At 38.6% G+C, this 21,341-nt stretch overlaps 10 protein-coding genes across 10 annotated transcripts; 5 read left to right on the forward strand and 5 right to left on the reverse strand.

The window, feature by feature from the left end:
• The first annotated feature begins 97 nt into the window (after nt 1-97).
• On the forward strand, nt 98-2,221 carry SOCG_01328 (aspartate kinase). Its single transcript, XM_013164283.1, has 2 exons — nt 98-282; nt 562-2,221. Exons 1-2 carry the CDS (start codon nt 170-172, stop codon nt 2,003-2,005), a joined length of 1,557 nt encoding a protein of 518 aa, XP_013019737.1. The 5' UTR covers nt 98-169; the 3' UTR covers nt 2,006-2,221.
• On the reverse strand, nt 2,191-4,406 carry SOCG_01329 (pescadillo-family BRCT domain-containing protein). Its single transcript, XM_013164284.1, has 3 exons — nt 4,347-4,406; nt 4,137-4,304; nt 2,191-3,961 (listed from the first exon to the last, which is right to left on the reverse strand). Exons 1-3 carry the CDS (start codon nt 4,366-4,368, stop codon nt 2,325-2,327), a joined length of 1,827 nt encoding a protein of 608 aa, XP_013019738.1. The 5' UTR covers nt 4,369-4,406; the 3' UTR covers nt 2,191-2,324.
• A 119-nt stretch (nt 4,407-4,525) lies between these two features.
• Nucleotides 4,526-6,960, reverse strand: SOCG_01330 (nucleolar protein Dnt1). Its single transcript, XM_013164285.1, has 2 exons — nt 6,556-6,960; nt 4,526-6,507 (listed from the first exon to the last, which is right to left on the reverse strand). The coding sequence occupies exons 1-2, from the start codon at nt 6,696-6,698 to the stop codon at nt 4,809-4,811; spliced, it is 1,842 nt and encodes a 613-aa protein (XP_013019739.1). The 5' UTR covers nt 6,699-6,960; the 3' UTR covers nt 4,526-4,808.
• Nucleotides 6,936-9,785, reverse strand: SOCG_01331 (MCM complex subunit Mcm7). The gene has a single exon (XM_013164286.1). The coding sequence runs from the start codon at nt 9,573-9,575 to the stop codon at nt 7,260-7,262; it is 2,316 nt and encodes a 771-aa protein (XP_013019740.1). The 5' UTR covers nt 9,576-9,785; the 3' UTR covers nt 6,936-7,259.
• Nucleotides 9,786-9,801: 16 nt separating this feature from the next.
• SOCG_01332 (ribonucleotide reductase small subunit Suc22) lies at nt 9,802-12,657 on the forward strand. Its single transcript, XM_013164287.1, has one exon. The coding sequence runs from the start codon at nt 11,017-11,019 to the stop codon at nt 12,184-12,186; it is 1,170 nt and encodes a 389-aa protein (XP_013019741.1). The 5' UTR covers nt 9,802-11,016; the 3' UTR covers nt 12,187-12,657.
• SOCG_01333 (N2,N2-dimethylguanosine tRNA methyltransferase) lies at nt 12,650-14,484 on the forward strand. Its single transcript, XM_013164288.1, has one exon. It carries the CDS (start codon nt 12,759-12,761, stop codon nt 14,421-14,423), a length of 1,665 nt encoding a protein of 554 aa, XP_013019742.1. The 5' UTR covers nt 12,650-12,758; the 3' UTR covers nt 14,424-14,484.
• A 42-nt stretch (nt 14,485-14,526) lies between these two features.
• On the forward strand, nt 14,527-16,804 carry SOCG_01334 (RNA helicase). Its single transcript, XM_013164289.1, has 2 exons — nt 14,527-16,712; nt 16,758-16,804. Exon 1 carries the CDS (start codon nt 14,826-14,828, stop codon nt 16,575-16,577), a length of 1,752 nt encoding a protein of 583 aa, XP_013019743.1. The 5' UTR covers nt 14,527-14,825; the 3' UTR covers nt 16,578-16,712; nt 16,758-16,804.
• Nucleotides 16,598-17,533, reverse strand: SOCG_01335 (RNA-binding protein). Its single transcript, XM_013164290.1, has 3 exons — nt 17,287-17,533; nt 17,117-17,222; nt 16,598-17,073 (listed from the first exon to the last, which is right to left on the reverse strand). Exons 1-3 carry the CDS (start codon nt 17,476-17,478, stop codon nt 16,772-16,774), a joined length of 600 nt encoding a protein of 199 aa, XP_013019744.1. The 5' UTR covers nt 17,479-17,533; the 3' UTR covers nt 16,598-16,771.
• Nucleotides 17,534-17,587: 54 nt separating this feature from the next.
• SOCG_01336 (ribosomal protein subunit S4) lies at nt 17,588-19,753 on the reverse strand. The gene is made up of 2 exons (XM_013164291.1): nt 18,665-19,753; nt 17,588-18,606 (listed from the first exon to the last, which is right to left on the reverse strand). Exons 1-2 carry the CDS (start codon nt 18,698-18,700, stop codon nt 17,650-17,652), a joined length of 993 nt encoding a protein of 330 aa, XP_013019745.1. The 5' UTR covers nt 18,701-19,753; the 3' UTR covers nt 17,588-17,649.
• A 147-nt stretch (nt 19,754-19,900) lies between these two features.
• SOCG_01337 (mannose-1-phosphate guanyltransferase) lies at nt 19,901-21,300 on the forward strand (the record flags this gene model as incomplete). Its single annotated transcript, XM_013164292.1, has 3 exons — nt 19,901-19,941; nt 20,014-20,053; nt 20,137-21,300. The coding sequence occupies 3 exons, from the start codon at nt 19,901-19,903 to the stop codon at nt 21,298-21,300; spliced, it is 1,245 nt and encodes a 414-aa protein (XP_013019746.1).
• Nucleotides 21,301-21,341: the final 41 nt, after the last annotated feature.

The raw sequence follows: 21,341 nt of genomic DNA on the forward strand, positions 1-21,341 counted from the left end.
ACCTTCCCTATTCTTCCTCTGTGTTCAAGTTCATTAACCATCCATATATGACTTAACGTTATTTACCGCGTAATTTGCTATCATTTTAGTATCAAAACTAAAAGTAACGAAACTATTGATTCTAACCTGGAAAGTGCTTTTCACTCTTTAAAAACAAAACCTTTAGGCCATGAGTAACCAGGAGAAATTGGCCAATAATCCAGTTAATGGCTGGGTTGTGCAAAAATTTGGTGGTACTAGTATCGGAAAGTTCCCGTTAAAAATTGCAGTTGATGTTGCCAAGTAAGTTTTGAATCGGAATTGGATCATTTGGGGAAGTTTGAAGTTTGAAGTTTGAAGCATGACAGTTGTTTAAGGGACTGTTGCCAAAATATTTGACTAAAGAGCGCTCTTTGAAGGCTTCCGTCTGGGTAAACGACTCGAATGGAATATGCTCGACCATTACTACTGTCTAGGAGGTGTTGTAATATTTCGTCTAGTCTTGTTATTTCTATTCCGCTTTTCACAAACGAACCTTCACATCCTAGTTGTTTTTGCTTGTACAAAACTAACATTGCTTAGATCTTACTTGGAAAATAAGCGCGTTGTTTTAGTCTGCTCTGCTCGTAGCACCGACACAAAGGCAGAGGGTACCACGAATCGTTTAATTCGTGCTGCTGAACAAGCTTTGAAACAGCATTCGACATCTTACGATATCGTCACTGCCATTGAACAAGATCACTTACAAGCAGTTCGTGACTTTATTGGAGATGTAGAGATTCAAGAAAGATTGTTCAAAGAAATCCGCCATGACTGTGCCGAATTGGAACAGTACTTAAACGCAATTCGCATCCTTACAGAAATTTCTCCCCGTACCCGGGATCTTGTTCTTGGTATGGGTGAACGTTTGAGTTGTCGCTTTATGGCTGGTGTCTTACAAGACCAAGGTGTTGATGCTGAATATGTCGATATGTGTCATATTCTCGATGAGCACAAAGAGTGGAAATCTCTTGACGCGTCTTTCTATAGTTATGTCGCCAACCAGTTGGCCGCTAATGTTACCGTTCTCGGTAACAAGGTCCCTGTTGTAACTGGCTTTTTTGGTATGGTCCCTGGAAGCTTGTTATCTCAAATTGGCCGTGGTTACACTGATTTTTGTGCTGCTCTGCTAGCCGTTGGTTTGGCTGCGGATGAATTGCAGATCTGGAAAGAAGTTGATGGTATTTTTACCGCCGATCCTCGTAAAGTACCCACCGCGCGTTTGCTTCCCTTAATTACTCCTGAAGAGGCTGCTGAATTAACTTACTACGGTAGTGAAGTAATTCACCCTTTTACCATGTCACAAGTTATTAGTGCTCGCATTCCTATTCGCATAAAAAATGTCGGTAACCCCGGAGCACCTGGAACTGTTATTTTCCCTGACACAATTTCTCGACACGGTAGTGCTACCCCTCCTCATCCTCCCAAGGTTATGCCTGATGATTTAGAATACGAGTCAGCACACAAGGGACCCACTGCTGTGACTATTAAGGATACCATTATGGTAATTAACATCAATTCCAACCGAAAAATCTCTTCACATGGATTTTTGGCCTCCATCTTTGCCATTTTTGACAAATACAAGCTTGCCGTCGACTTAATTATTACATCTGAGGTCCACGTCTCTATGGCCCTTAATCAAGAGTCCGATGAAGCTAGTTTGCAAGATGCTTTCGTCGAGTTGCGTCGTCTCGGTACCCTCGATGTTTTGCATGGTATGGCTATTTTGTCTCTTGTAGGCAAACATATGCGTAACGCAGTAGGCATTTCTGGTCGCATGTTCAACACCCTTGCTGAAGCCAAAATTAACATTGAAATGATCAGTCAAGGTGCCAGTGAAATTAACATTTCTTGTGTTATTGATGAAAAGAATGCAGTGAAGGCTCTAAATTGCATCCATAAGGAACTACTTGAGCCTTCTGTACTTCCAGAAGTCCCATCTCATGCTTCCTTAGTCGTTGAGAAGCCATGGCTTTACAGCGCTTAAACAAAAAATAGATGGATACATGGTGATCTCACGCTAAATGTTAATCTTTCTGAGCTTTCTGTTCTTTGACTATTTATTCATATGGTGATTGTATTGCTGAGCAGGATATTACGGTTCAAATTGGAAAGTACTTTTAACATGGCTTAACTAGTTTTGTTTTCTTTTTGTTTTAATGAAAAATTTACTCTGAATAATACATTGTCGCAAAATTATAGAATGTAGAGTAGTCTATGTATTAGATATGCATATCAACGTCCATCCACGTAACCCAAAAAGTTTCCAAAATATATTACTATGAACCGTAATTAAAACCAACCCTCTATTTATTGGCCTTTGCCTTTTTATTCTTTTGAATTTCCTTCTTCTTATTACGAAGGTTATTGTTGTAGTTCTCCTTTTTAATATTGGCATTTTCCAGCTTATTATAAAGCTTTCTTTGTTTATTGCTCATCATCATTTTAGAGAGTTCCTTTGCCTCTTTCTCGCTCTTCTGGTCGGCACTCATTGCGTCAATAGAACGCTTCTTAGACTTAGTAGGCTTGTTATTCTTCATGTATTCAGAATACTCAATACCAGCAGCCTCAGCTTCAAGCTCTCTTTGATGTTCAAGATCGACCTTTTCTGTTTCATCTTCCTCAACGTCAGCGGAAGGCTCTTCAACCTTCTTTTCTTCCTCAATTGCCTTCTTATCTTCGTTATCATCAACACCTTGTTCTTCTTCTTCCTCTTCTTCGTCTGCAGATACTTCTTCTTCAGGATTATAGTCATTTTCACTAAGCTTGACGAAGGGACTAAGATGGGGAGGAAGAGTTGCACCAGGAACATAAAGATCAGTTCTTTCCAGACGACCCTTGTTCACCGAATCGTAAACCCACTGGGGTTGAACATAAACACGACCTTCGTATTTTTGTGCAAGATGAGGACGGTCGCTGATATGGTGAGTAATTACTGGATCAGATTCAGCATATGGAGATCCTCCACCAAGCACAGGGTCCCAAGCAACCTTTCCGCCAAATGCACGAATAACAAACTCCAAAGAAAACCGAGGAACTTCACGAGAGAGGTAAAATGTAAAGGGAGCAAGTAACGAAGCATCGATGGAAGAAACTTGAGCATCGGCTTTGGAAGGAGTTTCCGAAGTATCTTCGTCGATGGCTTTAAATTCATCCAACTTGTCATCCTCTCCATTGTCGACTGCAGCATTTGTCTCCGCAGATTCTTGCTCTGGCCGCTCATCCGTTTTAGCATCTCGTTCAACAATATCACCAATCTTGTTACCAAGGCTAGCAATACGTTTACGAGCTTGCTTGTTATCACCGTGTGCTATCGCAGGGAGAGAATTTGATTCTTCCAAGTCATACGCAGCAAGACCAGCAGCGGACTCACTCTTAGCAACATCCAGCTTAGGTGGATAACGAAGTCCAATACTGTTGAATAGCTTGAAGTTTACAAATCCCATTAAAGATTGGTAAAACTCGAGAAATGTGTGCATGATACGGAAATCTACATCAGTAGGAACGTTCTGAGAGAATTTGTAAGGAACAATCCAGGTAACCTCAACACCAAAAATATCGGCCTGATAGTAAATACCCTTGATAGACAAGAAAGTCTTACGCAGACTATGGGTACGGATTACATATTGTTGAAATTCAGCACAGAGACGCTCGCAGTTGGCTACAGTCGCTGCTCCGATCTTATCCGTGACTGGCATGGTAGAGAAAAGAAACAGCATACTTAAAGCATCATCAATATCCTTAATGGCGTCGTGGAAGGTGGGATAGCGCTCCTTGATAATATGGTCTAAATGATAAACAGGCTTATTATTTTCAAGGCGCTTTGCAGTATCCAGTTCACCTTTACCAATTGCCTTACTTAACTTGCGTACGAAAGTCTTATATTCACGGAACTTTTGGACAACTGGTTCATGAAGCAAATATTGAATGTCCTTACTGTAGTCTGTGTGGTGTTAGTATCTTCCGTTCAATTTGTATCATCTTCTAAATTCAAGTTTGCCGCTCTTTTAAAGAAAATTTATTAGAAATGAAAATAAATACTCTTTTTCATTGTTTTCATCTCCAAGAACTTTTTTTATTTTTTTTAATTGAGCGGCTAAACGTCCGATTATACTTACAAAAGGTAACAGGAGCAGTGGAGCCTTTATTTGCTTTCTTCTTGTTCTTGGGCTCGCGGGGATAAACACCCTTTAAGATGCAAATGCGACGAAAGTCAGCTAGAGTAACCTGAAGCTTCTTTAAAGCTTGGTTTCTCGTGATATACACACGAGCAGCTCCGGTTTTCCCTTCAATTCGTTAGTTTCTATAATAAAACAGTGTATTCATACCTTTCTGCTTAATTTTTCCCATACTGCAGGAAGAGTGCTTTGTGAATTGTTGAAGGGAGTGGGCAAGAAAAAACTCATTTCTGTGATAAAGTGGGCATGGAATTTAGTGCAGTCGGACGATCTCGTTACATAGGACTTACACTCCATCGTTAAATGACACTATACTAAACTTGACTTTACAGGTGCATAGCATTCATTATACATTGTTAGTAATTTATTACTTTTTTTATCCTAAATTCACTGGTTTTACAATACACATTTAGGAAATCTACAGAGTCGCTTGCCTAAGCATACTTCCGATTTATCTTCTAAAAAAGCAAGATTCAATAGTACCTTGTAGAGGGATTTCGCAATAAAAGAAGGTTCATTCCTTAAGCAATTTTGTGAGATTTGTAGAATCGTAAATATAAACGAATGTAAAAGGACACTAATTGAAACGTAAACAACAACGGAAATAGTACTTTACGCAAGAGCGGCTAGACCAGCAAGTCCCGTACTCTTTCTAGGCCTGCCTCTTCCTCGTTTCTTCTGAGGCACTGCAGCACTTGCACGCTTTTCTAATGGAATAGGATTTTCCTTTTCTTGCATAGGAGCATCAGATTCTGATGAAGAAGATTCGTCATCTGAGTCATTTTCTTCACTTTCTCCTTCGCTTTCCGAAGACTGCTGTTCTTTCTGCTTCGAAAGTTTGGAATCATCACCTTTATCGGATTTTTGATTCTCGTCTTTTTTCAGTGTTGGATCCTTGATTTCTGGAGAAAATGTTTTAGAGAGTTCTGAAAGTCGAGAATATGACAATGATCTTTGAGGTTCTGGTTTTCGAGAATTAGCTTTACTTCTCGTTACTTTTGATGGTGATTGTTTAGAGGATTGTTCAACACGTTCATTTTTATGTTCAGGGACCAAAGGATGGGTTCGCTGGCTTAAAGGTATGGAAGAATCGGATTCCGATTCACTAGAGGAATCGGTAGTTGATTCGCTATCGGAATCGGAATTTTGACTAATCTGTCTGAATTTCTTTCCAGAATCCTGAATATTAGCATTTGAAGTATTAGTCGTTACATTGGCATCACTGTTTTGAGAAACTTCCTTTTTTGGTGATGCCTGTTTTGAAAGGGCTATCGATGCACTTTCTTTTGGAGAAGTCGATCTTTCTTCAACGGCAGCATCACTTTCCTCTGAAAGGTCATTTGAAGAACTCGATGAGACAGATACGGATGAAGACCCAGATATGCTGTCACTATCGGAGCTACTATCTTCTTCTTCAGATGGAGCAGCTGTGGAAGGATGTGAAGGTGTTTCGTGAACAACAATTTCGGGGGCAAGAACACTGGGTTCTTCAACGTCTTCCTCTTCAGATTCGCTGGTTGTAGAAGATTCTTCCTGTTCTTGCTTCCGTTCTGTCGTCTGATCATTGGTATTTTCAGTAGGAGCATCATTACGTCCCTTTAGTTGTTCCAATCGCTTTGAAGACCTTGTTATGCGAGTGTTCGCCGTGGAAGGCTGAGATATATCATCACGTTTCTTATTTTTCGTTGGAGAAGACGTTAGTTGTCTGGGGGATGCTTTCTTAGGAGACTCGGTTAAAACTTTCATTTCTTCATTCCCTTCCCGGTTATCGTCTTTCGAAGGGGATGTTTTCCCAATCGGATGTTCTTTTCTTTTCGGACTCGCGTCTTCCATTGACGCTGAAACAGGATTAGGCTGATTAACATTATTACGTTGTTCATCATCTACATGTAAAGAATCGTCTCGGTGACCAATGGACGTGACTGACGATATAGAATCACGGGCGTTAGTGGGACGGTAAACAAACCCAGATGACTCGATCCCATCGTCGGAAACTGTATTTACCTTCTTCTGGGAAGGTTGTTCCGACGATGAAGATCTTGGTCGTTTTAAGGAAGGTTGACTATATTCAGTCAACTGTTGAGGTAATGTAGTTTTGCCAATTTCAGCGGTATCTATCAACACGTGTGTATCTTCATTTTCTATTGATGGACCAGCATTTTCTTTTGGAAGAACACCAAAAGCATTAGAAATGTTTGTAGAACTGCACTCTACCAGCACTTTTGAATTTCCATGAAAGATATCACCAATGCAATATTCATTAGGAATGTCGTAGTTCTCTTCGTCTTTAATATTAATGACAGAAATATCCCTAAAAGTCTTAGTTAATCGACCCGTAAAAGTATTAAAAAACACTTACCCTTTGTCAGGATATAAGGATTTGTAGGTAGATTGGATTTTTTGCTTCACATCATTAACGAAGGATGCCCGGTCACATAACAGAATAAACTGATAGTGTTCCATTCCATCCTTCAAAATATGCAAGCGTAAAATAATATTCATGTCAGCGAAGCTCTAAGTACTTATTTACTACCAAAACGAGCAAAAAATATAACTCTAGGATAATTATATGTTCTAATAAATGAAACTTTCTAAATTATTTTATAAACATTCAAGGATCACGATACCAATGGGTATCTGAGCATGTAGGCTCGTGAAGGTAGAAGGCGTACTTCGGTATTAGCTAGTCTTTGAATGATAAGGTAAGGGTGAGGCAGAATTGATAAAGAGTCTGGTGTAGGATTTTTTAATGAATGAATCAAGACAGTAAAGACATTATGTTTATATTATATACGCGTAATAAACTTATATTAATAAAAAAATTTAAATTTAAATAACCCATGTCTCTCAGTTTTATCTGTTAAATTACATTTAAACCTGCAGAATGGCTAAGAGTAAAAACTGGTAAGAAGAGACAGTAACCGAAATAATAATCCCCTGGTAAAATATTCGACTAGAGAAAAGAAAGTACTCATGAAAGGAAAGAAAAGACCCAAAAGTATATATAGATCATTAACGAGAGAAATTATTGTACATACAGAAACGAATTAACCAAGGATTGACTTACATATCAGGATCTAAAAACATAACATTCTGTCCATTGTCCGTAGTAAGCAGAACACCTAGTTCTGTGTATTCCTGAATAGTGTTGAGTAGGTGATTTTCAGTGAATCCCTTCGCGAGAACGCGCTCTCGAATGGCACGAAGAGACAACGAAGAGCCACTTTCTTCGTCGGTAGAAGCGTTATTAAGCATATCCCTGATAATTTTGTATATTTTAGAAGTGATTGTAGTATCATGATAACCAGGATCTAAATCTTCATATAATGAAGACTTAGAAACAGCCATCAACCTTAAAGCTTCATCAACATCACTGATTTCCACTGTGTGGCTGAATCTTAGTCTAGCGAGTGCTTGTCCCATACGAAGGATACCTAAAAGTGTACGCGGAGTTGTATGGGAAAACTGTCTTTCACTTGCTTCATCCCGTTTTTGGTTCTGACGAAGCTGAACGTACGCACCAGTCACGTACTCACATACATGCTTAGGAACAACAGGACGGTATTGACGAGCAGCTGAAATGTAATGGCGAATCATAGAAGGATCCAAAGGTTCAAAATCCATCTTAGGTTGCTCGTTATACATATGGACGTATGTAACGTGCTGAGCTAAGTGCTCATCGGTTTCGCGGGAGGGGGTATCAAGGATAAGGAATAGAACATCAAAACGCGAAAGTAAAGCAGCCGGAAGATTGATATTATGAATAGGAGCAACCTTTGGATTATAACGTCCATACAAAGGATTTGCGGCGGCTAAAATACTTGTGCGAGCGTTAAGGGTGGTAGTTATGCCTGCTTTCGAAATAGAGATGGTTTGTTGTTCCATCACTTCATGGATAGCAGTACGATCGCTTTCATCCATTTTATCAAATTCATCAATACAACAAATACCATTGTCAGCCAAAACCAAAGCACCACCCTCCAACACCATTTCATCAGTCACGGGGTCTCGCATAACGGCAGCGGTCAAACCAACACCCGAAGAACCTCGGCCAGTTGTATACACACCGCGAGGTGCAACTTTAGAAATATATTTTAAAAGTTGAGACTTAGCAACACCAGGATCACCAGTAAGACAGACGTTTATGTCACCACGGATACGCATACCGTCACCAAGTACCTTAGTTACACCACCTACTAAAAGCAAAAGCAAAGCCTTTTTAACATCTTCATGGCCGTAAATTTCTGGAGCAATTGATTTTGCTAATTTTTCGTACACATTTCCACCTTTGTGTAGTTCGGCGATTGTGGCCTCGGTTTCTGCAGTTCCCTCAGTATTAGTATAACTTTTGATTAAATGGGAAATGGCATGGCACTCAAGATAAGTATCAGTGAGTAAACCAGCACGCAAAGCACGGAAGCCGGTGTAAGGAGTGGGTAAATAAATACCAGAAACATCAACTATATCACCTGGATTAACCGTACGAGTGATTGCACCATACAAATGAACGGTAATTGTACGAGGAATATGCCCGATTGGAACTTGGTTGGTAAGTTCTTGAATTTTCACCTCCTGAAAAGCAAGGAATTTGCTTGCACGAGTACTCATAAAAAGCTGACCTTTTGCATCATTTTTTCTGCATTCATCAGATGGGCATTCTGTGATAGGTAAAAATGTTTTTTGTCGAATCTGCTGAAAGACTTCGTAACCACAGCGATCACATGTGTAGGCATTCACAATTAAGCTTGGCTTCACATCGCTTGTACGCGTGATGATTCCTCGTAAAGTAACTAGGGAGCCTAGATTTTCACCACGAAGATCACGAACGCTAAAAGGCTTTTTGTTACGAGTCATGGGGTAAAAATAAAGGTCATAACCACGCGTCAGTTCTGGGGGGAATCCACTTTGTTCAGGATCAAGATTTTCGTTGCGCTGAAGACGCTGCTGCATAATTACATCCAACACCTCATTTTTATAGTTTATATCGACAGTAGGAGGCGGCATCAAGGAATCTACACATTGAGAGAAGAGCTCAACAAAGCGTTTCGTATTTCTTTCAATATTCGAAAGTAATTTGGAATCACTAGGATCAAATTCATAGAGATCATTCAAATCAATTGTAATGACATTCCGCTTCCGATTAGCGACGTCCTGTAAAATATCCATGTATTTGGCTCTTAGCATTGGGCCATTTTCAGCAGATTCAATATCTTCCATCAATAAATCATCTTCGTCAAATCCTTCTCGGTTTTGGAAAGCCGCACCGGCACTAGTTGCTAAAGGTGCTACTTCTTGTTTGAAATGCGATAAAAAGTCTGTGATTTTGTGCTGACACTCCTCATACTCGGGAATCTTTAAGTCGATGGTAGGAAGCGCCATCCTACAAGATTTTCCCCTTCACAGATAGTTAAAGTGAGGGTATGTTCACTAGGAAGACAAGGGAATTTAGCAAAAACGAGCTTCTACCTGTTGTGCGAGGTAATATGCAGGATGCTCTGTAGAAAAGCCAAATACTGATTGTTACTTTCAAAGGTAACATGTTCAGAATGAAAAATAAATAAGCTTGGTTTCCCGACCCTCTGAAAGGAGTTTTAAATAAAAAAAAAAAAAAAAAAAAAAAAAAAAAAAAAAAAAGAAAAGAAAATATATATATATATATATATAGAGAGAGAGAGAGAGATAGAGAATAGAAAAAATGTTTAATTGTTACCAAGAACAAAAAAATACCTTGATTTTTTTCGCGCTGAAATGACTATAGATTCTTAGAATCAAAAGATTTGCTATGCTTTGATAATCTATATTCCACAAGATTCTCAAACGTATATGTCGACCTTATTATTGTACAATTGACATCGTTTCCGTTTTAACCTGAACATGTTATGAGTCTACGAGTTAGAGTGGTAGTCTACTTTTTTCAGCCGAAGCAAAATTGCGTGGATGGATGTATCATTCTACCGGGACTTTTATCCAAACAAAGATACCTCATATCTTATATTTAAAATACAGTGGATATCAGTGGTTGAAAACTTCACAATTCCAGGATTGCTCGGTGTAAAATGAATGAAACAAATATTTAATGATGTACGAAGTGAATAGTGAACCGCAGTTCATAACGGAAGTTGATTTTTTTTCTTCGTAATCACTTCTGGTACAAAAAATCAGTTGATTTTGTAAAAGTCAATGTTGACCTTTGAAAGTATATATAAAAGGGACGCGTACCGTTTATTAAATTAAACTTCCAGGTGCGCGTGTAATTCCTCCTTCACTATAGAAAATATCCGTGTAAAAATAGTTAAAGTCGTTGTCGATAACTATTTTCATTTTATTTTTATTTCTTATTTCTATTGTTAATAAAATAGGAAATCAAACGAACTCTACCAAGAGGAATTTAGCCTAAACCCGTCCTTTTCGTTACGCCAGGTTTTTACAATTTACAAAATCGCTTTTTAGGGCCTTATTCCTTTGTATTTGCGATCTCAAAATTTCATAAAAAAAGGCATACTGATTTCAAAGCGCGTTCCTTTTCTTTTTATCTCTTCAGTCGCACATCAGTCTGGGGATAAAAAAAAATAAATTAAGAACCAGAAAAAAGAGAAATTTTATTCTCTGTACTATTGAATAGGATTTGACGGTCTCTTATTTCCTTTCCTAACATTATTCCGACGAATTTGTGACAAATCTTCTTATAAAGCTGTAAAACGATTTTTACGTATTCAGAGAAGAAAGTTTTTAACTACAGCAAACCCCTTGAGAAATCAAGAAGTTTACCTTTTTCATCAATACTCTCGGGAATCTGGAATTTTAATAAATTATTTGTAATATGTCTAATTCTGAAGAGTTCTCCTTTCCCAAGGAAAAGGGAGAAGTCGTTACTTACGACAGCCCTGTCGGAACTCGCGAAATTTATGTCAAATCAATTAGAGAAACTTTTAAATTTGAAAATGTAAAGGAAGAAGATAAAATGGAAGGTGGTGATTATTACACCGGTAAACCTGAAGACGAAAAGGACGAGGTGATTCTTCGTCCTAACCCACGCCGCTTTGTTTTATTCCCTATTCAATACCACGAGATTTGGCAATTTTATAAGAAAGCCGAAGCTTCTTTCTGGACTGCTGAAGAAATCGATCTTTCCAAGGATTTGATTGATTGGGATACCAAATTGAATGCTGATGAACGTTACTTTATCTCTACAGTCCTCGCTTACTTTGCTGCCTCTGATGGTATTGTAAATGAAAATCTTTTAGAACGATTCAGTTCTGAGGTTCAGATTCCCGAAGCCCGTTGTGTGTACGGTTTCCAAATCATGATAGAGAATATCCACTCCGAAACTTATTCTTTACTCCTGGATACCTATATCCGCGATCCTAAAGAAAAGGAGCGCCATTTTGATGCTATTCTTACTATGGGATCCATCACTGCAAAGGCTAAGTGGGCTATTCGTTGGATTAATGATCCTGATTCCAACTATGCCATTCGTCTTGTTGCTTTTGCCGCTGTTGAAGGTATTTTCTTTTCTGGATCTTTTGCTTCCATTTTCTGGCTAAAGAAACGTGGTCTCATGCCTGGATTGACCTTCTCTAACGAGTTAATTTGCCGTGATGAAGGTTTGCATACCGACTTTGCATGTCTCATGTTCAGTCACTTGAAGCATCGACCTGGACGAAAAATTGTAGAGGCAATCATTGTAGAGGCTGTTGATATTGAAAAAGAATATTTCACTGATGCTCTTCCTGCCAGTTTGCTTGGTATGAATAAGGATTTGATGTGTCAATACATTGAGTTTGTTGCTGACCGTCTTTTGGTCTCTCTTGGTAATGAAAAGTATTACAACGTTACAAATCCCTTCGACTTTATGGAAAACATCTCTTTGGCTGGTAAGACGAACTTTTTCGAAAAGAAGGTTTCCGACTACCAAATCGCCGGTGTCATGTCCAGCGCCAAAGCTGACGATAAAGACGATCACGCCTTCCGCCTTGATGAAGACTTTTAGATGCATAATGAGTAACGGTTTGTTCAATTTAAATAGTCTGTTACATGACACCTTTATTTGGTTGATTCCATTTAAATCTTCCTAAATGTTTGTCCTTTGAATTGCAATTTTATGGGAGTGTATTGTCTTATTTAAAAGTTCGTAAATATCAGCGCTGCGTTCGTTCTTTTTTAGGTACGATATAGTGGATATCTGTACTTAAATTAAAAGTCGATCAAAGTGACATTATTTGTTAACCATTAAATTTGGATGTATATTTAAATATATATAACTACTTTTTCTGTAAGTCCTTCTGTTAAGAAGTGTTTGGAACTGTTTCTTTTTTTTTTTTAGTTGTTTCCCATCTTTAGATCTCGTGGATTAAAGAATTACTAGTTTAAATGTATTTTCTTTAATAATGAAAAAGGCAGTAAATTTTAGTAAATTAATTATACATTTATGAGTATAGTCTTGTATGTGATTTGATTTCCACAGAGTACTCAAGAATAGCCTTCTTTGTATCAGCATTAATCCTTGTAATTGTAACAAAGTTTTGTTTATAATCTATTTTTTTATTTGCAAATGCATATTTGATGTTGAAAAATTATCGAGCTTTTCTAGGAACGGTACGAAACTTCACCACTGCCAATATGTCGGTGAATGGAGCGAAGGTGACGGAAGGTTCTGCAACTATTCTTTTCAATGACCCTGATGAGGTTTTCTACAATCCTGTTCAACAATTCAACCGTGATTTGAGCACTACAGCCATTCGCACATGGGCTGAAAGTCGCGACGAAAAGGCGGTGTTGAAAGCAAAGCATCGTCAGGAAATTATTGAAGCGTTAGATAAAAAGAATGAAAATGAAGGAAAAGGAAAGTCAGAAAACTCATCTCCGTCTCGTAGTGAAGAAACTACTGCTCCTGCCGAAAATGAAAAAAATAAAGGAACTAAAACCGATGGAAGCAGTAACGTCGGATTTAATATTTTAGAAGCATTGTCCGCTACTGGGTTACGTGCCATTCGTTATGCTAAAGAACTCCCCAATGTAAAAAAAATTCTTGCTAACGATTTGCTCGCTCGCGCAGTCGATGCTATCGATGCTAATGTTAAGCGCAACGACGTTGCTCACATCGTTGTCCCCAACAAAGGAGATGCTAATGCTGTTATGCACTCATTTAAGAACCAGTACGACGTGATTGATTTGGATCCTTATGGTACTGCTACTCCTTTCTTGGATTCAGCGGTGCAATCCGTTGCAAATAATGGGTTACTTTGTATAACTTGTACAGACTCTGCTGTACTTGCAGGAAATGCGTATCCGGAGAAGTGTTTCTCCAACTACGGCGGAACTTCATTGCGGTCTGATTTCTGTCATGAACAAGCCGTTCGTCACCTTCTATATGCTATTGCTATGGCAGCAGCTAAATATGGACGAGCTATCAAACCTATGTTGTCTCTCAGTGTTGACTTTTACTTTCGTGTGTTTGTACAAGTAGAGACGAAACCAGCTCTTGTTAAAGATCTCCATAGGCAATCCGCAATAATTTACCAGTGTTCTGGTTGCGGAAGCAACGCCCTTCAATATATGGGTAAGACTGTTCCGGGAAGGATACCGGGAAGTACAAAATACACAAACGCTACCGGTCCTCCAGTTAGTGCTAAATGTGAGCATTGTGGATACGTACACCATGTGGGTGGTCCCGTTTGGGGAGGTCCTTTGCATGATGCTGAGTTCGTCGAACGCATGAGAAAAATTGCTGAAGGTCTAGATGAAAAAACCTATGGAACGAAACGCCGTATTCTGGGAATGTTAGCAGTAGTCGCAGAAGAATTGCCTGATAAACCTTTTTATTTTGTTATATCTCAGATTGCGAGCGTTCTACGTGCTCAATCACCTCCGCAGAATACATTCGTTTCTGCATTGCTTAATGCAGGTTATCGTGCTTCTGGGTCTCATGCCAAGAGTAATGCCATTAAGACTGATGCTCCATGGTCTTATATATGGGACATAATGAGAGCTTGGGTAGCAGAACATCCTGTGAACTCTAGTAACGTTAAGCCAAATTCTGCAGGTTCTATGATTCTTAAAAAGGAGTGTTCTTCAAAGGTTGATTTTACCTTACAGCCTGGTGCTGAATTTTCCTCCAAAAAAGCCGGATATACCCGTTATCAAATGAACCCTACTGAAAACTGGGGTCCTAAGGCAAAAGCGGGTAAAAGAAAAATAGCTGACACGGAAGGGCAAACTAAGGAGTAATTGGGAAATTGGTATATTTGTATTGTAATATATTTTGAATTTTTGGTCGTTTGGGGTGTGTAAACATTGTGATTTCTCCTGTAAGGTAATTTACACTTTGCTAAACTCGATTGTAGTTAAATTTATCTAAAAAATATCACTTCGTAGCAAAATAGGTTCTAGGCATTTCGCGTTTTTTAAGTTATAACAACTTGCACAAAATTCTTGCTTACAATTTCAACCATGAATTTACAGGGACTGCGCATGTATAAGTTTTCATATATTTGATATAAACCTATAATTTATGTCTTGATGTTTATAACTAGCAAAAGCGATACTTGAACAACCTCGGTTTCTTTCTATGGGATCATTCCATCCACCTCATCTCTGAAAATTCTGCTCCAAAAGATTTTTGCCAGCTTCATGAAATGTGGCTCTCGTTTAAACTTTGATGTTAAGAAAATTCCAAGTTTATTAGCAGGAATGAAATTCTATCCTCATATGCTCAGGACTTACCGGTTTCATGCAATTCCTAACAGATTTCAGTTTACTTGCCGGAGATGGGCGTCAAATTTAAAAGGAGACGGCAGTACTTGGATAATCAATGAAAATGATATAAAGAAATACTCTTCTGAATCCAAAGATTTAGCGCACGCCCATCTATTTATGATCAATGAACAAAATGAACATTCGCAAGTGAGGTTTGATAAATTACCATTGCATAAAAATGTGAAGGAAGGAATATTAGCTCACTTTCCTGAGATAAAATACCTTACCCACGTCCAAGTACGCATCATACGCGCCTCTTTAATGAATCGCTTTCCTTTCATGGTGCGCGCATGGAACGGGTCAGGTAAGTCATTCAGTGCGCTCGCTGCAGTAATGTCTTTTTATTACCAATTTTTGGACAAATTTACCAGTGAAACCGAACATGGGTGCCAAGTATTGATAGTGGTACCTAACAAGAACCTTGCTCAGCAATATCAAGCCTGGGTAGAAAAGCTTGCGACAGGTGGTCCTTTGCAAGAGCCCTTAAAAAAGATTTCACAAATTTTGGAGGTTTCATTGTCTCGTCTTGAAGATATTAAGCGAGACCTTCCGTTTCTATGCATTGCTGAATATGAAGATTTGGAACGTTTGAAAGGGTTGAATCATCCGATTTTGGATCATATCCTACCAAATTTAAAGACTATTATATTTGATGAATCGGATCTTTATATTCCTACAGAAGGAAGACAGCGTCGTTTGGCTGCCCCAGAACCACGTTTTATTACCACCTCACTCCCTTCTTTCATTCAGTTATGCAGAGAGCGTTCTTTGAGCTCAAGGATTAATACAGAACTTTCTGAGATAGAGCGCGAGAAGAATATGAAAAGTGGCAGCTGGCTGCCAAATCTTATTTTCTTATCAGCAACAAATTCCTACCCATGTGCTGATTATGTTGGTAAAAAAATTACAAATCGGCTGGGTATTATTGGGATTTATCGGAAATTTTTGCCCTTCTGGAATATGAATTCCTCTCGGAAGATACACCATATGCTGTTTAAAGTTACGAAAAATCAACGAACCGATTCTCTGCAACTTGAAGATGTTCAATATGAGTATGCTAGAAACCCTAATTTTTATTTCTCAGTTGGTGATTCACCTTTGTATTATGATAATACTGAAGTAGCGGCTGACATGTTTGTCGAGTCCGTTCGAAAAACTCTGGCTGAACTTTACAAAAGCCATCGTACAAAGTTCGCGCCGAAAAAAAATATACTTATTGTAGTTCCAAAAGAGTTTGACGTATCGTGGTTTTGTGAACGATATGAACGAATTGGTACGACTCCATTGCGATCGTTTGAATGCTTTCCTCTTAAAGGGGAAGCTATTCCGGAAAGTCATGAACAGAAACAGATTGCCTACGTGGTAAGTGCTTCTGAAACAAGAGGCCTCCATCTTCGTGAGGTAGGTCAAGTGTTTCACCTATGGAGCACATTGTCAGCTGCATCATATTTAAACATTTCTGGGAGAATAAGTTATCTAATAAGGGAAGGCTTGGTGTTTAACTACTTGTTGCCTGAATTTCTAAAAAGTCAGGATTTTCAGAAATTAAACTGTACAAGAAGCGCTCTGTTAGTACTTCAACGTGTCGGTATTCAACCTAAAAAATTTTTTGAAACATTAAGATAGAAGCGATCATTATAGGGTGATTTATGAGCATCGTTCATTTAATTAAAAATTGGTTTCATTTCGATTAGAGTATATACAACTAATGCGACGTGTAAATAATAATAATATAGGTTCCCAAATTAACTAAATTAGCATGTAAGGCCTATTCTGACTCAGTAGAACAGGGAATTAACAAAGTAGGCAAAGAGTACACTTCACCTGTTTCCATAGTAGGCATATCCCATAGAATCTCTACTATGGTTTGGACTTAGACTTCTTGGAGATTCTGAAGGACTTCTGTCCCTTCTATAACGGGGATTGTTTTCAAACCGATTTGGGCGGTAAGAATTATCTGAACTTTTGGAATATCTATTTCTGTTATTTCTTCGTTCGGGTCGCTTCAGAGAAAGAAACAACTCTTCGCCGTCTAGTTCACCGTTGTTCATTTTATCAACAGCATTCAGAGCCTGGTCTGGATAAGAATAATCAACGTAGCAGAAACCCATGTTTGATTTAGCTAGTAACAAAGGTTAGTTAAGTTAAGTTTATTGTAGCCATACATTTCCTATAGAGAGGCATGTCAATTGAATTTATTCTACCATAAATTCCAAATATTTCTGCAATATGCTCACGCGTAACATTCCGTGTTAAATTCTCTACAAAGACCTAATCGTCATTTCGTTAGCAAAGACTGTCGCAACAAAGTAATAGCCAAGTGATTTGAGCATACGGTAGTTTCGGACCGGTCAGGAGAACGCGACACGGAACGTGAATATGGAGAATTTGAAGTATAAGAGCCACGACTGTGGGAGCGATACGAAGACCGCGACGTTGATCGTTCATAAGGGCCAGGACCTCGCTGAGGGCGGTCAGAACGACCTCTATCATAGTCCATATATCTCTCTGTGTACGTTGAAGTCATAACTTCCGGTCTTTCGACGAGAGGAAACTACAAGAGATGTTGGAGGTTGGCAAGCTTAACCAAACATACTACAATAGAATGAAAGCCAAAATATCATTTATATAAACAATTAATACAAAAAAATATATTTTATTAAATGAATGAATTGAAATTATTCTGCTAGGTTTATTCTTATACTAGTTTGGGCAGCTTGGTTTGGCGGACAGGATATCTTTCAGAATGAGAGTTATTCGAAGATTTTCTTTTGGGCTCATACAAGTCACGAGGGCCACGGAAGAATCCAGGATCACGGATCCGTTGAGGGAACAAACGTTTCGCTTGACGACGTGCAGCACCTTGACGCATGCATCGACTACGAATGTAGTAGCTGTAAGCAAGAGCATGAATATCTTCGGGGAAGGGGGATGGAACTTCGGTAAGTCCTGGACGAGCTACTGGATCACGCACATAAACGAAAGAGCATGTTTGGAAGCATACTTCTAGGTAAGAGGGAATAAAAGCCATAAGAGCCATATAAGGTTTTGGATAGAAATGGTGTACACCATTTTCTAGTTTAGGATCCAAAGTTGATTTGGACAAAGATGTTTTTTGGCTTTCTTCGTTGGAAGGATTCGCTTGGGGTTTATTTGAATCCTCATTTTGTTCGCCAGAAGTGTTCGTTCCCGAAGAAGCTTGTTGTGAATTCTTGGGATTCAATGCAGAAACACAATGCAAAACAGATATGGGATCGACGGTTACCAAATCACCTGGCTTGAGAGCACGATAGCTCCGTTTTTCGGGTAAACCATTAACATAAACTTTGCCATGCACCACCAACTGACGAGCCTGGAGAGCACTGGAAGCAAACATTGCTCGATGAATAGACATATCTAACCGTGATTCTATAAATGCATACATCTGTGACATAAAGGGAATGGGGTTTTTGTTTTCATGGGAAGAAGTGACTCCATGTACTTTGGGTTGGAACGAGTTTTTCAGCTGATATTCACGTAGTTGAGGTCCATGGTATGCTCTTGTTTCACGTTTTGCAGTCCATTTTTTTTGAAATAGTGTACCGTTGCTTGGGGAAGGCAATTGTTTGCGAGCAATATTATATAGATTAATTTTGTTCCATGAAGGGCGCAAAAGCTTGAAATGTATGTTAGCTTAAATAATTTTATACTAGCAAAAAACTTTTTTATCATACCATCCGCTTCAAGGAAATAAATGGCTTTCCTCTCATTTGAGAAGTAGTAGTGTGAGCAAGAGTTGTGAGAAGACAGGGAGATGAAGCAAAAAAAAAAAAGACTCAATATTAGTAGAAAACACTACCCAATATGAAATAATTTTTTCCTTTTAGAAAAATAAGGAATTGAAAAAGAATAATTTGTTGTGAGGAGTGAGCGAACTCAGTACCCTAGAAAACTACAAAAAATCCTTTTCATCGTGATCGCCAGTAACCATTTTTTTTTATTCTCTAGTTTAATAAAACATTACCTTTTTTATATACATCAGTACAGGTATGCAAGGAAGTTTGGTTAGATACAACTATAGGACATCTTTCCATGTTACGCTTGGAGCCTTTAAACCAGTAAAAGGTGAACAAACCTCTTAAGTTTTAATATTTTAACGACAAGTTTTTCATGCTGTTTCATCAAAGTATAAACATCGGCTTCCACTTTATCCTGCTCATGTAAATGTCAAATGCCATTCAACTAGACTACCATCACGAACCCCTAAATATTATTGAATGAAAAGAAGAAAATGTATAATTCTCAATACACAGGTTCCCAATTAACTCACCGAGCGTTATTTACACCTCAAAGTATCCATATAAAGGATGAGGCATGAATTGATGTTCAGCATGGACATTCATAGAAGAAAGGTCAATGACAAACGATGACTACTATAAGCCCAAAAACATATAGGGTCTCCTTCATCTGTCTCACTTCGACTCAGTTGCCTATGAGAGTCTATCCACTTTCGCAAAAGTTTGGAACCCTCTGAATGTAACAATCAAGTGTCGTACCACACGACATTTCCGAATGTGATTTAATGACTTCTTTAAGTATATAATTTGAATTGACATTCCCTTTGGTCACCAAAACTGAAGAGAAATTGGATGTAAACACTTCCCCAGATTCAACAGACTTATGAGTTTAAAATTATTTCAGAACTATTGTTAAATTCTTTTATTTTTTTTTTTACTAAATGACATTAAATACATATTGAAAACACAGACCTTAGTTCATCTTAACAGTTGGCAGATGATACGTTACATCAACCTCATGTCTCCTGTTCCTTCAGCGACGTTTCGTACAGGCAAAAACAATCTTGTCGAAAACCAACCACGCATCATACAGGAGTTCCATAAAAACGTTTGGAATTGATTTAAATCCTTTATTTCTTGTTGTTTCTCTATAAAGCGTGAAAACTGGAAATTATGATTTCATCTGCGGTCATTCTCGTCGGTGGTCCATCTCGGTATGTTACTAACTGATCTGTTCCTAATTTATTGTTTATGAGTTTCATAGAGTTAACAATATAATCTTTTAGTGGCACCCGTTTTCGTCCTCTCTCTTTTGATGTTCCTAAGGTATGTATAAACTTGAGTTGTTCATCGTTCGATCGCTCTTAATGTAGAAATGCAATTTAGTGATTAACACTTTTTTTGAGTAGCCTTTATTTAAAATTGGAGGTCGTGAGATGATTTATCATCACTTGCAAGCCCTGTCAAAAATCGAAAGTGTCAAAGATGTTTTCCTAGTTGGCTTTTATGAAGAGTCCGTTTTCAAAGATTTTATTCATGAAGTCTCTGTTGAGTTCCCCATGTTCCATCGTATTAAGTATCTCCGTGAATACAACTGCTTAGGCACCGGCGGTGGGTTGTACCATTTCCGTGACCAAATTCTAAAAGGACATACAGACAACGTGTTTGTTATGCATGCCGACGTCTGCTGCAGTTTCCCCTTAAACGAATTGTTGCAATCACACGAAGAGAAAAATGCTTTGGTTACTCTTATGGCTACCAAAGTGAACAAGGAAGATGCTAGTAACTTCGGTTGCCTCGTTGAGGATCCCAACACCAACCGTGTTTTACATTATGTCGATAAGCCTAGTTCTTATTTGTCAAACATCATTTCTTGTGGTGTTTATCTTTTCGATGCCTCTATCTTTGACGAAATTAAGAAAGCTTATGAGCGCCGTATCGAGGAAGTCGAGAAGCAACTCCGCTCTTTAGATGATGGAATGGAAGATTATTTGAGTCTGGAAGACGATGTTTTAGCTCCTCTGTGCTCCGACTCGTCTAAAGCCATATTTGCTTATAATACTCCTGAATTCTGGCGCCAAATCAAAACTGCTGGTTCTGCCGTTCCCGCCAACTCTCTTTACCTTCAAAAAGCTTACCATGATGGCAATCTTCCCAGCCCTGACACTGAAGCTGAGATTATTCAGCCAGTTTTTATCCATCCATCTGCTACAGTTAGTCGCGGAGCCAAAATTGGTCCCAATGTTTTCATTGGCGCTCATGTACGAGTAGACGATGGTGCCCGTATTCGTAACTCGATTATTCAAGAAGATTGTGAAGTTTCCTCTCAGGCTGTCATTTTGCACTCTATTCTTTCTCGTAACTGCAGAATTGGTAAGTGGTCTCGTGTTGAAGGGTCCCCAACCTTACCAAGCCAACATTCTACTACTATCATGCGCAACCACGTTAAAGTACAGGCTATAACTGTGATGGGTGCCGATTGCAATGTTCATGATGAGGTTCGTGTTCAAAATTGTCTTGTACTCCCTCATAAGGAAATCAAGGTTGGTTTGGTTGGAGAAATTGTCATGTAAGAGTTTCCTGGTTCTACAGGTTATGAAGCAATCCTTTTACT

Source organism: Schizosaccharomyces octosporus (genome assembly GCF_000150505.1).
Source record: "Schizosaccharomyces octosporus yFS286 unplaced genomic scaffold supercont6.3, whole genome shotgun sequence".
In the NCBI taxonomy this organism is placed as follows: Eukaryota; Fungi; Ascomycota; class Schizosaccharomycetes; order Schizosaccharomycetales; family Schizosaccharomycetaceae; genus Schizosaccharomyces; species Schizosaccharomyces octosporus.